Source organism: Molossus molossus, unplaced genomic scaffold (genome assembly GCF_014108415.1).
Source record: "Molossus molossus isolate mMolMol1 unplaced genomic scaffold, mMolMol1.p scaffold_m16_p_18, whole genome shotgun sequence".
Classification (NCBI taxonomy): domain Eukaryota; kingdom Metazoa; phylum Chordata; class Mammalia; order Chiroptera; family Molossidae; genus Molossus; species Molossus molossus.
In genome coordinates this window covers 61,029,432-61,041,961 of record NW_023425353.1, presented here as the reverse complement: position 1 = coordinate 61,041,961, position 12,530 = coordinate 61,029,432, and the positions used below count along the sequence as shown (strand labels likewise).

The following is a 12,530-nucleotide window of genomic DNA, read 5'->3' as shown; positions in this document are numbered from 1 at the left end:
GCAACAAGACCAGAAGGCAGCCACTCTCAGCCAGGACAGAGAGGCTCAGTCCTAGTGGCCAGGTCTTAGAAAAGGCAGCTCCAAGGGTCTTCTCAACCTAGAGCCACCCTCCCTTTAAAGCTGGGACAAGAAGGAGACAAGAACAGCAGGCAAACCTTAAGCCACGTTCAGACACAGAGCCACAATGAAGTGTGTCTCCTGTACCAAGCATCTGAGTACAACACCCTCTCTTTGGTGTGCCTGGGTGACTGTCTTCGGTCTAAGGTGAAGAGGGAGAAGATAATGAAGAGGAAGGAAAGGAAAGCTAATTCCAGTTCCTCACACATGGAGTCTGACCCTCTGTGACTGTTTACTGTCCTGAATTAGGCAGATCGAGGTCAGGAGGGGCAGTTTTCTTCCTCCAAGAGCAAAGGAAGAGGTGAGCGGGGAGCCTGAGCAAGGTCACCATCAAGCATAGCAACTAAGATTGGGCCGATTCCACTGCACAACTCATAGCTGAGTAGAACCAGGAGACGAAACTGCTCTGGGCCAGCACAGGGGGCAGGAATGGGATAGAAGGAAAACTAGCCAGAAAGAGGAACGCAGACATGTCCTGGGACCTCTAAGTACAATATCCCTCCAAAGCCGGCCTCCATAGGCTACATGAAGGAGAAAGAGCAAAGACTCCGAGTCGGCAGACCTAGCTATGTGACCATAGGAAAACCACTCACCCTCTCTGAACTCTTTTCTCTCATAAACAGTTAGTGAGAAATGAACTTCTGTTTGGAAGTGAAGGCTGGAAGCCTGTAACTTACTATACAAATGTGGGTTAGCATCTGCAGAAAAGGCTGAGGCAGCAGGCCCAGGGCTGCCATCTGTAGGAGGATGGCTCAGCTGCATCTGCGAGCTTGGCTCTCATTCCCAGGCAACAGGAAACTGCACTGTGCCTAGACAGTTTCTGCAAAAATATGCTTTATGCTGAATACTTGCTTTCCTTCTAGGAGCCTGGTATTGTGGTATGTGTTAAACAGAGGGTGCTTACATGACCTGCACCCAAAAATACCTTGTGTGTTGTGTCTCTAATGGGTTTTCTTTCAGAATCATTGTGGGCACACATGCTGTGCTTTATTGCATCTGTAATAAATCTTAGTCTTGAGTACAATTATATGCTGAGTCCTGTGAATCCTTCCAGCAAATCTCCAAATGTGGGGGTGGTCTTGGGGACCCCCAACACAGTATCAATAATATATAACTGCACCTAACATGAGCCAATAGAGAGCCTTACCCACCTCAAGAAGACCTGCTGTCATCACTCACTACAAGTGAAGCTACAGACAGAAGATGAGGCTGGGTCAGCAACCCAATAAAAAGCCCCAGCCCCTAGAAGGGAGGTAACAAGAGGGAGAGAAATGACATTTATTGAAAGCCCCCTGGCAGCCGGTGGTCATTCTAGGTGCTCTATCTTCATTATCTCATTTCCTTATCAGCACAATAGTATTAATATCACCATTTGTTTAGATAAAAAAAAATAAAAAATAAAAACAACTAGGCGCAGAGAAGTGAGTAACTAGCCTGGGGCCACATAGCTGGCCAGAGAGAAGAAAGTCCGCCTCAAGCTGGCTGGCTGGACTGGAGTCAGCTCTTCCCAGCACCCACACTGCCGAGCTGCCACTCCCTCAGCCTGTCGGGCCACTTGGTTGGCACTAGTCCTTGCTCTGCCAAGCAAGTCATGAGAAGTTTTCTGCAAAGCTAGAGCAGGGAAGGAAACAGGTCACTTTAAACCAAATGATCCTTATCATCTGTGCTTGATGTTTTTCAAAGCATCCATCATCTCATTTGGCTCTCACAACAGTCATATGCTGGGCTGCCTGGCAGACACCCTCCTTTCAGATGGAAAATGAGGCCCAGTGAGGGCCGGGTAACTAGGACAAGGGCAGAACTTGACCCAACGCCTCTTTCCACATATCCCAGTGCCTGGCCCTTAGGCAGAACTCAGTAAATACCTGCTGTCTGGATAAATGACAAATTAATACAAAATAAAAGTGGACTCAACAGGAAACCAGAGGTTCATTCTCTGAATCTTCATCTTTTAAATTGTTTTTTTTAAAAAAACATTTGCAAAGTACTGACCAGTCAACAAAGAACTCCAAGTAGCCTTCATTTGGTTTCTCCAGCTTCGGCACCCCCATTTCTGCTTTCACTCCCACCAAGATGTCCGTGTGACCCTGCGGACGTATGCAAGAAGATCCTCACTCCGGGCAAGCAGCCAGGCACCCAACCAGCTCCCTCCTTCGTGGACATGCACCCCTGGAGGACTTTCTTAGGAGCAGTGCTGGGACTTGGAAAGTGACCCTTTGAGAACATGAGAGGTCCTTCAAATACAGGCAGATACCCTCCCAGAGTTTGGCTTGGACCTCGGATTTCCCCAGAACACTTTGTGCTGCAAAAGACTGGAGGATCCTGCAGCTGGTTCACTAGGACCTCCCCATTCCTCCCCCTGGGCACGGATGGACTGTGGCCACAGTACTCACCAGCTTGACCCTGGCAGACCCACTGGTGTTGGACACCACATCGGTTTCCACTTCGACACATCGGTAGTCTTCACATCCACGGCCGTCCACGCGGAGGTCTTCCTAAGAGCAACAACGTCCATCCTAAGGTTGTGATCCCAAACCAACAACACTCCTGAACCAATTCACTCCTTTCTATTCTCCTACAGAACTATGCAGTACATCTTTTTTTTTAGTGAATCATCCAAGTTTGCCAACCCGATGCCAAAGATGGGTTTCAGAGTGGTCTAGGTACTGCTTGTCCCTTATCCCTATTTACTTCTTCAATTATTTACGGATATCAGTGTTAACTCATAGGTGTCTGTTTTATGCTGTGGCTATACCATTATTTATCTTGTTGCTCCCGATTTGGCCACTGGGAGCGCCTTTGGGTGGGTTCCTATGTTCTATCAACGTGCTTCCAACCTGTTTTGAGCACTTTCTTTTTTTTAATTGATTTTAGAGAGGAAGGGAGAGGGAAACATCAATGTAAGAGAGAAACGTCAATCAGTTGCGTCCCGTACACACCCGACCAGGGATCAAACCCACAACCTGGGCATGTGCCCAGACTGGGAATCAAACCACGACCCTTTGGTGCACAGGACACCAAACCAACCGAGCCACATTGGCCAGGCCGAGCACTTCTTTATTTTCCATCAGCCCAGACTCTGGGATCAGTCCTTTCTCCAAAGAGCCCTGGTTCCTCTTATTGGAGAAAAATCAGATTCTGGGTGGTAAGTAGGTTTATTGCTGCTGGGGTGTCACTGCTTCTAGAGCTTCTCAGCAGACAGAGCTAGAAAACACATGTGTGTACACTAACCCACACATGTACATGCACACATCTGCATTTATTTCTGTATCTATGCGCATATCTATTAAAAAGCTGTGTTCACTCCCTAGCCGGTTTGGCTCAGCAGTTAGAGCATCAACCCGAGGACCAGAGTCTCAGGTTCGAGTCTGATCAAGGGCACTTAAAAAAATAAAAAGCTACGTTGTCAATGGTAGTTGGTTCTAACCATCCTGCTTGTCTTATTGTAACTTCTCTCTCAGACAGGGAGAAACCTGGCTTTCCTTATCTACAATGTATTTAGGTATTAGTTAAATCTGAGTATACACATAGTTTCAGAATTGCTAACCCATACCTGTGAGAAACAAACTTACTAATAGAGTTCAATGTTTGTCTAGAGTTTTTTGTCTTTAACTGTATGGTACCCACTCAAAATATTGTTTTCCAGTTGTCTTCCCCCATCCTTTGAGGGGGCTGTTATTCACATGCAGCAGTCTGTGTTTCAGTCTGGGTCCCCTGCATCCTGGTTACTTTTAATTACTTACTTACTTTTTGGGTATGTGGCCCACCACTGTGACTCTGGAGTCAAAGCTATCAGAAAAGGTATGCTTAGAGAAGTCACTCTCCTCTCCTCCCTCTCCCCCCCACCCCCCCACCGGACAGGTAACCAATCTGTTTAGTTCCTGGGTCATATTTTCTGAATCTCCTTTGCACGAATGAGCAGACACATGAATACTTCAAATATCTCCTTCTTATATCAGGGTGGCCTACTACAGATACTCTTTTATACTTCTTTTTAACATTTTACATATGCAGGGAACCACTCCCCATCACCTCAGAAATCTTCCTCATTCTTTAAACTTTTTTTTTAAATCTTTATTGTTGGATGTATTATAGATGTTCTTCATTTTTCCCCCATTGACCCCCTCCTCCCCACTCCCGCCTTTTCCCACACTATTGTCTGTGTCCACTGGTTATGCATATAAGTTCTTTGGTTTCTTTCTTCCCAACCCCAACCCCTTTCCCTTTGAGGTTTGTCAGTCTAGCAATGAATTTGTACTTCTTAATCCCTTCACCTTTTTCATCCATTCCCCCAACACCCCTCCCATCTGGCAACCAACAAAATGTTCTCTGCATCTATGAGAATGTTTCTGTTCTGCCTACTCATTTTGTTAGTAGATTCCATTGTCGATAGATATGTATTCATTGCCATTTTGTTTGTTCATATATTTTATCTTTTTCTTCAAAAAGACCCTTCATCATTTCATATAATAATGGTTTGGTGGTGATGAACTCCTTTAGCTTTTTCTTGTCCGGGAAACTGTTTATATGTCCATCGATTCTAAATGACAGCTTTGCAGGATAGAGTAATTTTGTTGTAGGTTCTTGCTTTCCATCACTCTGAATATTTCTTGCCACTCCCTTCTGGCCTGCAAAGTTTCTTTTGAGAAATCAGCTGACAGCCTAATGGGAACTCCCTTGTAGGTAACTAGCTGCCTTTCTCTTGCTGCTTTTAAGATTCTCTCTTTGTCTTGGACCTTTTGCATTTTGATGATGATGTGTCTTGGTGTGGGCCTCTTGGGGTTCATCTTGTTTGGGACTCTCTGTGCTTCCTGGACTTGTATGTCTGTTTCCTTCACCAAGTTAGGAAAGTTTTCTGCCATTACTGTTTCAAACAGGTTTTAAATTTCTTGTTCTCTCTCTTCTCCTTCTGGCACCCCCAAGATGCGAATGTTGGCACACTTGAAGTTGTCCCAGAGGTTCCTTACACTCTCCTCATTATTTTGGATTCTTTTTTCTTTTTGCTGTTCTGATTGGGCGTTTTTTGCTTCCTTATATTCCAAATCAATGGTTTGCTTCTTGGATTTATGTACTACTCTACTATTGAATCTGTATAAATTATTCTTTATTTCAGTTAATGCCTCCTTCATTTCTGACTGTGCATCCATCATTTCTGACTGGTCCTTTTTTATGCTCTTGAGGCCCTCACTAAGTTCACTGAGGTTCTCACTAAGTTCACTGAGCATCCTTATAACCAGTATTTTGAACTCAGCCTCTGTTAGGTTGCTTATCTCCATTTTGCTTAGTTCTTTTCTTGGGGTTTTGTTCTGTTCTTTCATTTGGGACCTGTTTGTCTCCTCATTTTGGCTGCCTCCCTGTGTTTGTTTCAGTGTATTACTTAATGAGCGGTATGGGGCTATGTGAGACCAGATGCTGCTTGTTTGAAAGAATTTAGGAAAACCTGAAGCAGGATCCAAGACAGGCCAATCTTATGGTTAAGCAAGTGGCAACAGCTTGGGTGGGCCTGAAAGTTGGGTGGGGCAGGGCCTCAGGGAGTCACCAGGGCGGGGCTACCAGTGTGAGCCAGGTTGCTGGAGTCCCAGATATGGCAGCTGTCTGCCGCCCCAGGGAAGGGCTCACCAAAGGAACAAAGGCCTCCGACAGCATGTCAGTCCTGGAGAAAGCCCCCTCTCCAGCCCTCACTCCAGTGCCAAACAGCTCAGTTCTTCCCTGTATGACTCTGGTGCCCCTCGAGCTGCCTCCCCTCCAAGCTTAGAGGGAGAGAATCCGATAAGTCCTTGCGCGGGCCCTTTAAGGAGCTGCCTGGGGCTCCAGCCGCATCAGCTTCCCTGAGCCTCAGTTCCCGCTGGTTTTTCCAGCCAGAAGTTATAGGGAGTCTCTTCCTGGCACTGGAACCCTGAGCAGGGCACCTGGTGTGGGATGGGGACCCCTCAGTCCTCAGGGAGGACCTTCCCAGCCGAGGTTTTTTATCCTGATTTTTATCCGCCACACGTGGGTGTGGGACCAGCCTGTCGCCCGCCCCTCCTGCCAGTCTGGATGTGGCTGCTGCTTTAATTCCATAGTTGTAGGACTTCCATTCAGCTTGATTTTAGGCGGTTTTGAATGATGGTTGTTCTGTAGTTTAGTTGTAACTTTGATGTGGTTGTGGGAGGACAGATACCACGTTTACCTACCCGCCATATTGACCAGAAGTCCTCTCTAAACATTTTTTGAAAGCACTTTATTTTTTCCAGAAAAAGAATCATCAGAATCATCAGATTCTCAAAAGGGTTAATGCTCCTCCAAATATTAAAAAACACTGTCATGAAGTATGTTAACTGTCAGAAGCTTCTCTTTAAACTACCTGGCTGACTGCATGCAACTGACCTTTTTGACTGACCTTTTTATTTTGAGAAATTAAAAAAAAAAAAAATCATAGGTCTGGTGGAGGTCCCTTTGCCAGTCACCCACTTCCTGCAGTCCCCTCCCTGAAGGCAATCCCTATTGAGTTTGGGGAGATATGGACGTGAAAAACAACAGAATTTCAAGTCTGGGAGAATGAGCCTTTAGGGAGAACTCAAAACGATGTAACTGTCTCTTCACCACCCATCCACAGAACAGAAGGCTTTCTAGGTCAGTCTCTGACTACCGTTGGTCCATCTCCCAGGTGTGCCCGGCTAGGAAAGTGAAAACCTGGCCCAGAGATACATTTACAAGGAATCCATCACAGGCTGCAGGCATGGTACAAGTGTGAGCAATCACTAGGGGCATTAGTCATGGGTTCCAGGCCTGGTCCTGCCGTTAACTAAAAGATGGAGATTGAATTAAATGGCCTCCAAGGTGCTTCTCTAATTCTACAGATCTATAAATCAAAACAGCCACAGTTATTTGCGGCTAGGTGCAACCTTTTAGTGCCATGGGTCCGTAAACGAAAATGGCACAGGGCTCAAAATCAAGTGTCCGGCATGGCCGCTTGAGCAGCTGAGGCCTGACTGCCCTTGTGTGCCCTTTTCTGTGCTGCTTCCGGGTAAGGCTGGATCCACAGAACAGAAACTGGCACAATCAGCTGAGCCACACTGCCCTTCAACTGCTGAGAAAAATTTGATGAAATGGCTTTGACAGAACCCCAAGAAGCTGTTTTTTGGTGGGGCTAATCACCTGCCACAACCTGGTCTGAACCTGAGATAATATGTACCTAAAGTGCGACATCTTGGCCTTCAAAGGCTGAGAGGGGACTTAACAGAAACCAATCGAATCATGTATTAAAATACTGGTTTATCAACCTTTCCTTGCCCTGCCCCACCCCTCAGGACCATTCTCCATCCTTTCCTGTCCTGTGCACCAGGTTGACTCCCTCCAAACTGCATCACCTAGATTCCCTTTTAATTTCCCTTTGCCTTCTGGTTGAGTTTGGCCAATGGAAGGTACCAGAAGGAGAACAGAGTGCCCCGCTTCACACACCTCTGACCTGGGGCACATTTCTGACTGTGCGTGCACCTACCCAGGAGCTGCTGGCAGCTCTTCCTCCATGGCCCCAGCTATCGTTGTTTCTGGTAACACTATTCCCTCCATGGACCCCTTTGGCCTAGAGCTGGTCGCTCGCTGCTCCCTGTGGTCCCTAGTGTTTGGGTTCTTCAATCTCTCTTGTTGATTCCCTAACACATCCATACTGTCATAGAGTCCCATCAAAAAGTCTCCTGAATTATCTGATTAGATTCCATTTTCTACTAGAACCTAAAATGATCCATCCCCCTATCCAAAAACTGTTCTCTCTCAAGTGTGCCTTGTACCCCAGTGGCCAAGTCTCAGCCTAATAAGTCTGTCCATCGACAAGTCTAGAACTGAACTAGAAGGGCTGGTTTCTCATACAGGGGAATGAACTGTAACCCCAGGACGTGGGAGTCAAGTACAGTCTTTCTACCGCAAAGCCTGAGAAACAGAAAGCCAATATAAAGAGTGTAAGGGGCCCTGGCCAGTTTGGCTCAGCAGTTGGAGCGTTGGCCTGCGGTCAAGAGAGACCCGGGTTCGGTTCCCGCTAAGGGCACGTACCTCGGTTGCAGTTTGTCCCCGGCCCTGGTTGGGTCGTGTGGGTGGCAGCCATTCTATGTGTACCTTTCACGACGATGTTTCTCTTTCTCTTCTTCTCTCTCCCTTCCACTCTATCTGAACAAAATGAAAAAAATGTCCTCGGATGAGGATTAAAAAACAAAAAAAGAGTATAAGGGAACTCACTGAAATGCAATATGGCTCCAGCAGCAAAGGTTCTGGGAAATGGTGAGCTCAACTCTATAGCCTCAGGCTTGGTTGACTACCGAGAAAACCAAAATGCCACTCAAAGATAAATGTCATGCCCTCAGGAAGGAGGTTAATGAATGTATAGTATAACTACCTGATGTTATCTGTTAATTTAGGAATACCTTGTTCTTTCTAGTGGTCTATGTGACAATCCACCATATGTCTTACTATTAATTCCCTATAAAAAAAGAGACCCTGGCCCTGGCCGGTTTGGCTCAGCAGTTAGAGCGTCGGCCTGCGGTCTGGAGAGACCCGGGTTCGGTTCCCGCTAAGGGCACGTACTTCGGTTGCGGTTTGTCCCCGGCCCTGGTTGGTTGTGCGGGTGGCAGCCACTCGATGTGTCCCTTTCACGTCGATGTTTCTCTCTCTCTCTCCCTCCCACTCTATCTGTACAAAAAATGGAAAAATACCCTCGGGTGAGGATAAAAAAAAAAAAAAAAAAAAGAGACCCTGTCCTTTTTTGGGGGTGGATTTATTCCTGGCCTGCCACCACCAGGAGCAGCTGCTTTGCCCATGCATTTAAGTTTCTACTCTTAAAGTGCTTATGGCCCTGACCAGTTTGGTTCAGCAGTTAGAGCGTCAGCCTGCACACCAGGGAGTCCCGGGTTCGATTCCGGCCAACGGCATGTACCTTGGTTGTGGTTCGTCCCTGGCCCTGGTTGGGGTCATGTGGGTGGCAACCAATAGATGTGTCTCTCTCACATAGATGTTTCTCTCTCTCCCTCTCCATCCCACTCAGTCTGAAGATAAATGTAAAAAATATCCTCAGTGAGAATAAGAAAATAAATAAAATAAAAAATAAAGTGCTTATGAATTTGAATAAGAATCGATCCTGAATTTAGATTTGGGGGCTTTCCCTTAGGGGAAAGAGAGAAGAGAAAGCAGCAGAGGCAGCAAGGGAGAGCCTGAAGATCCAACTGCTCTTAAATTCCTGGAGAAACACATTCTTATCATGCATATTTTTGCTTCAGCCAGATTGTTGGTAACATAACTAGCAACTGAATCCTCAATACACACTGTGAGGTTACTTTCAACTGCTTCTAACTACCACCAAAACAAGATGAAATATCCTGGAAATAGTAACAGAATCAAAGGCAGAGGGTAAGGGGTGCCAGAAGCTGAAAATGACCAAATAGGACCAAAGGTGAACAGTAAAACACAAAATGATTAGGTCTTTAGGGGCAAGAAAAGAATTCCAGCTAGGCATTGCGGAGGGTGCACTGCTGGCACTCAGCAACCAACTAAACAAAAGCTTAGGTGATTCCAGAACTGAGTCAGTGGAGATCTGTGGTAGGCTCGTCCACCTGCATTCTGATCTTTGCTCAAACAGTGTAAATTCTGATTTGTTCCTCCATAAATGCAGAATTGTTCTGCTACTCAATCAACACAGCAAACTTGTGGTCAATGTTAGTAATCATTATGAAGAGGTCTATTTGGTCAGTTAGTCTGCATAGTTCTGTGATACACGGAGCTGAGCATTTACCAACAATTGTGGCCCTAATATGTCATGGTAATGGTGAGAGGGAGGTTTAATTTAAAAACTGAAAACAATGTCCAACTCATCTCCCCTTTAAAGGCCTACCTTACACCATCAATGTTACCAGGAACCTACTAAGTGCTAGACACTGGCTAGGCCTCAAGGGTATGGTACAGACAAGTGGATTATTACCTCCTAAGATCCATGATTAGGCAGTGGCTGAGCCTCTAAGATCCCGAGAATCAGGCTTCTGGCCACCACTGCAATCTATCTTCCACCATTACTCTCAGTGAGTGGACTCCCCATCCTTTCCTTCTGGAATGCTCAAGCTTACTTAATTCTTGGTCATGCTGAGAGCTCAGATCAAATGTTATTTCCTTAGGGAAGCCTCCCCTAATTTCCCAGACTAGGCAGGTCTTTTTTTCCCCTTCATAGGACTCAGTACAATTTTATATATAAACACACAAATAGATCTGTAATTTAAATCTTTTTCTTCTAACATGGTGCTATATGAAAGAGGCTACTTCCTATCCCTCAAGTCTAGCTCAGTTCTAGGTTGAATGAATGAAATACTGAGTCCAGCAGATACACAGAAGGGACGCTTGACATGGATTTAGGAGAGCAATTCCATCTCCTTGGGGAAGGCTTCAGAGCATTACCGTCCCCAATATTTAGTTCCTTTGGCTTCCATTAAGGATTGCACACCGCTGGTGTGGCTCAGTGGCTGAGCATGGGCCCATGCACCAAGAGGTTGCTGGTTCAATTCCTAGTCAGGGCACATGCCCGGGGTTGTGGGCCTGATCCCTAGTGGGGGACATGCAGGTGGCAGCCATCCCATGGATGTTTCTATCTCTTGCTCCCTCTCCCTTCCTCTCTCTCTAAAAAGGAATAAAGACAAAATAAATAAATTTTTAAAAATTTTAAAAGGATTGTACTCCCTTGACATGTACCTTATATTCCTTTATTATTTCAAAGATGAACATAAAATAAAGGTAAAGGAATTAAAGGCTGACTTTAAAGGAACACCAGAAGAGCTGAAATTAACCACACGGAACCAAAAGTGAAAAGCAAAACAAAATGATTAAGTCTATACAGGAGTCTGGCTAGGCTTTGGGGAGAGGTCTCTAATCAGGGTAGGTTACAGTCAAGAAGGACTCATTTCGCTTCCGTTGGTAGCTCACCACCAGGCCCACCTTTCTCCAACTCTGGTTCTAGCGTGCTCAAAACCAAGGACTGAAGAGTGAGCACAAAAGATCTTAGTATAGTTATAGCTGCCTCTAGGGATCTTACTTCTCCAATGGCAAATGGGAAACAGCAAATACTGTGCTACCGGCCGTGAGCTGCTTTCTACACACTTCTCCCTTCGTTTGGAAGGCGGTTTATATTTTCAAAGCGCTTTCACGTCGGGTGCCTTTTCTCTCCCTGTGACTCCGGACCACTAGGTGAGAAAAAGCGGACCAGAAGCCCACAGCAACAGCGAAGCGACATGCGAAGGCTGGCGAGAGGCCCGGGGCCGTGCTCCCTCGCTAAAGCCTCAGGGGCTAGGCCTACGGTTTCCTCCCCGGGTTCCGAACCTTGTAGACCGGAAGGCTGCAAGTGCGCCTTCAGTCTTAAATGGACTCTCGCCGCGGGTTCTCAACGTGCCCGCGTTGCCAGCTTAAGGCTGCAAACGTTTGGCCGCAGAGCTGTTTAATCACAGGGCAAACCCAGACCCGCCGCTCCACCCGGCGAACCGAGGGCTGGCCGCGCCCCGCAGGGCCAGGGGGACCCGGCGGGCGCCGCCCGCGCCGCTGCTGGAGCTACCTGGACGCCGTGCACGATATACACCTTCTCCGCCTCGCTCAGCGACACGAACGCCATGCTGCCCAGCCGGGTCTTGCGTCATCAGCCCGCGTCGTCCCCGCGCCGACCGCGCCCCCGCCGTGCGTCATCAACCTGCGCGGCGGCCGCTCCTGTAGGCGCCACTGCCGCTGCCGGGAGCTCGATGGGCATCTCCTGTGCGCCGCCGGGTGTCTGGCCGAGTCCAGGGAGCCGCGGCGCCTTGTGCCCGGGAGCCATCGCTGCAGCCCGAGGCCGGGTCCCAGGTCGGGGACTGCAGGGGGAGGCGACGGCGGCTGCGGCGGGAGCCTCGCTAGGGGCCTGGGACTGGGGAACTGCCTCCGACTTCACGGTCAGTTGGGAGGCGGAACTGGGGTTGGGTGGAAAAGCTGGGGTGAGGCGAGAGGCGCGGGCCGGGGATGGAGCCGGTGGACTCATAGTGGGAGAGGCGCGCGGCGCAGTTTGCTCAGATGAGCTGGAGTTGAAGTTGCAGGTTGTGTGCGTGTGCGTGTGCGCGCGCAAGTGAGTGTGTGTGTGTGTGAAGTAGCCGGTCGTGTGCGTGTGAGAGGCCGAGACCGAGAGACAGAGACAGAGACTCCGAATCATTCGTGATCGGCCCGGAGGGCTGTCTCCACGCTCTCCCCTACCACCACCCGCGCCCGTTCCTGCATTTCCCTGCCCTGGGATGGTTGAAAAGAGGCGGCGATGAAGCTCTCTTTAGGTTGTTCTCGGTGGGAAGGGTCCGGACTAGGAGTGAGTCCTCACTCCACCCCAGGGATTCTCCCCTCCTCTTCCCCCGCACTCTCTCTCTGGACTTTACCGAACGCGACCCAGGACCTTGCAG

The 12,530-nt window shown here is 47.9% G+C and overlaps 2 protein-coding genes across 4 annotated transcripts in view; one reads left to right on the top strand and one right to left on the bottom strand.

Annotated features, from left to right (window-relative positions):
- Nucleotides 1-11,743, bottom strand: part of EXOSC7 (exosome component 7) — a 29,579-nt gene extending 17,836 nt beyond the window's left edge. For both annotated transcript variants that reach the window (XM_036266761.1, XM_036266762.1), the window contains exons 1-3: nucleotides 11,672-11,743; nucleotides 2,511-2,612; nucleotides 2,110-2,204 (exon numbers count right to left, since the gene is read on the bottom strand). In XM_036266761.1, the coding sequence (XP_036122654.1) occupies nucleotides 2,110-2,204; nucleotides 2,511-2,612; nucleotides 11,672-11,728 (254 nt within the window). In that variant the 5' untranslated portion in view covers nucleotides 11,729-11,743. The remainder of the gene's footprint in view (nucleotides 1-2,109; nucleotides 2,205-2,510; nucleotides 2,613-11,671) is intronic.
- A 122-nt stretch (nucleotides 11,744-11,865) lies between these two features.
- The window catches only part of ZDHHC3 (zinc finger DHHC-type palmitoyltransferase 3), a 44,409-nt gene continuing 43,744 nt past the window's right edge, over nucleotides 11,866-12,530 (top strand). The window contains exon 1 of one of the 2 annotated variants that reach the window (XM_036266701.1): nucleotides 11,866-12,038. The gene's annotated coding sequence lies outside the window, so the exon portion shown is untranslated. The remainder of the gene's footprint in view (nucleotides 12,039-12,530) is intronic. The other variant, XM_036266695.1, reaches the window with a different exon arrangement.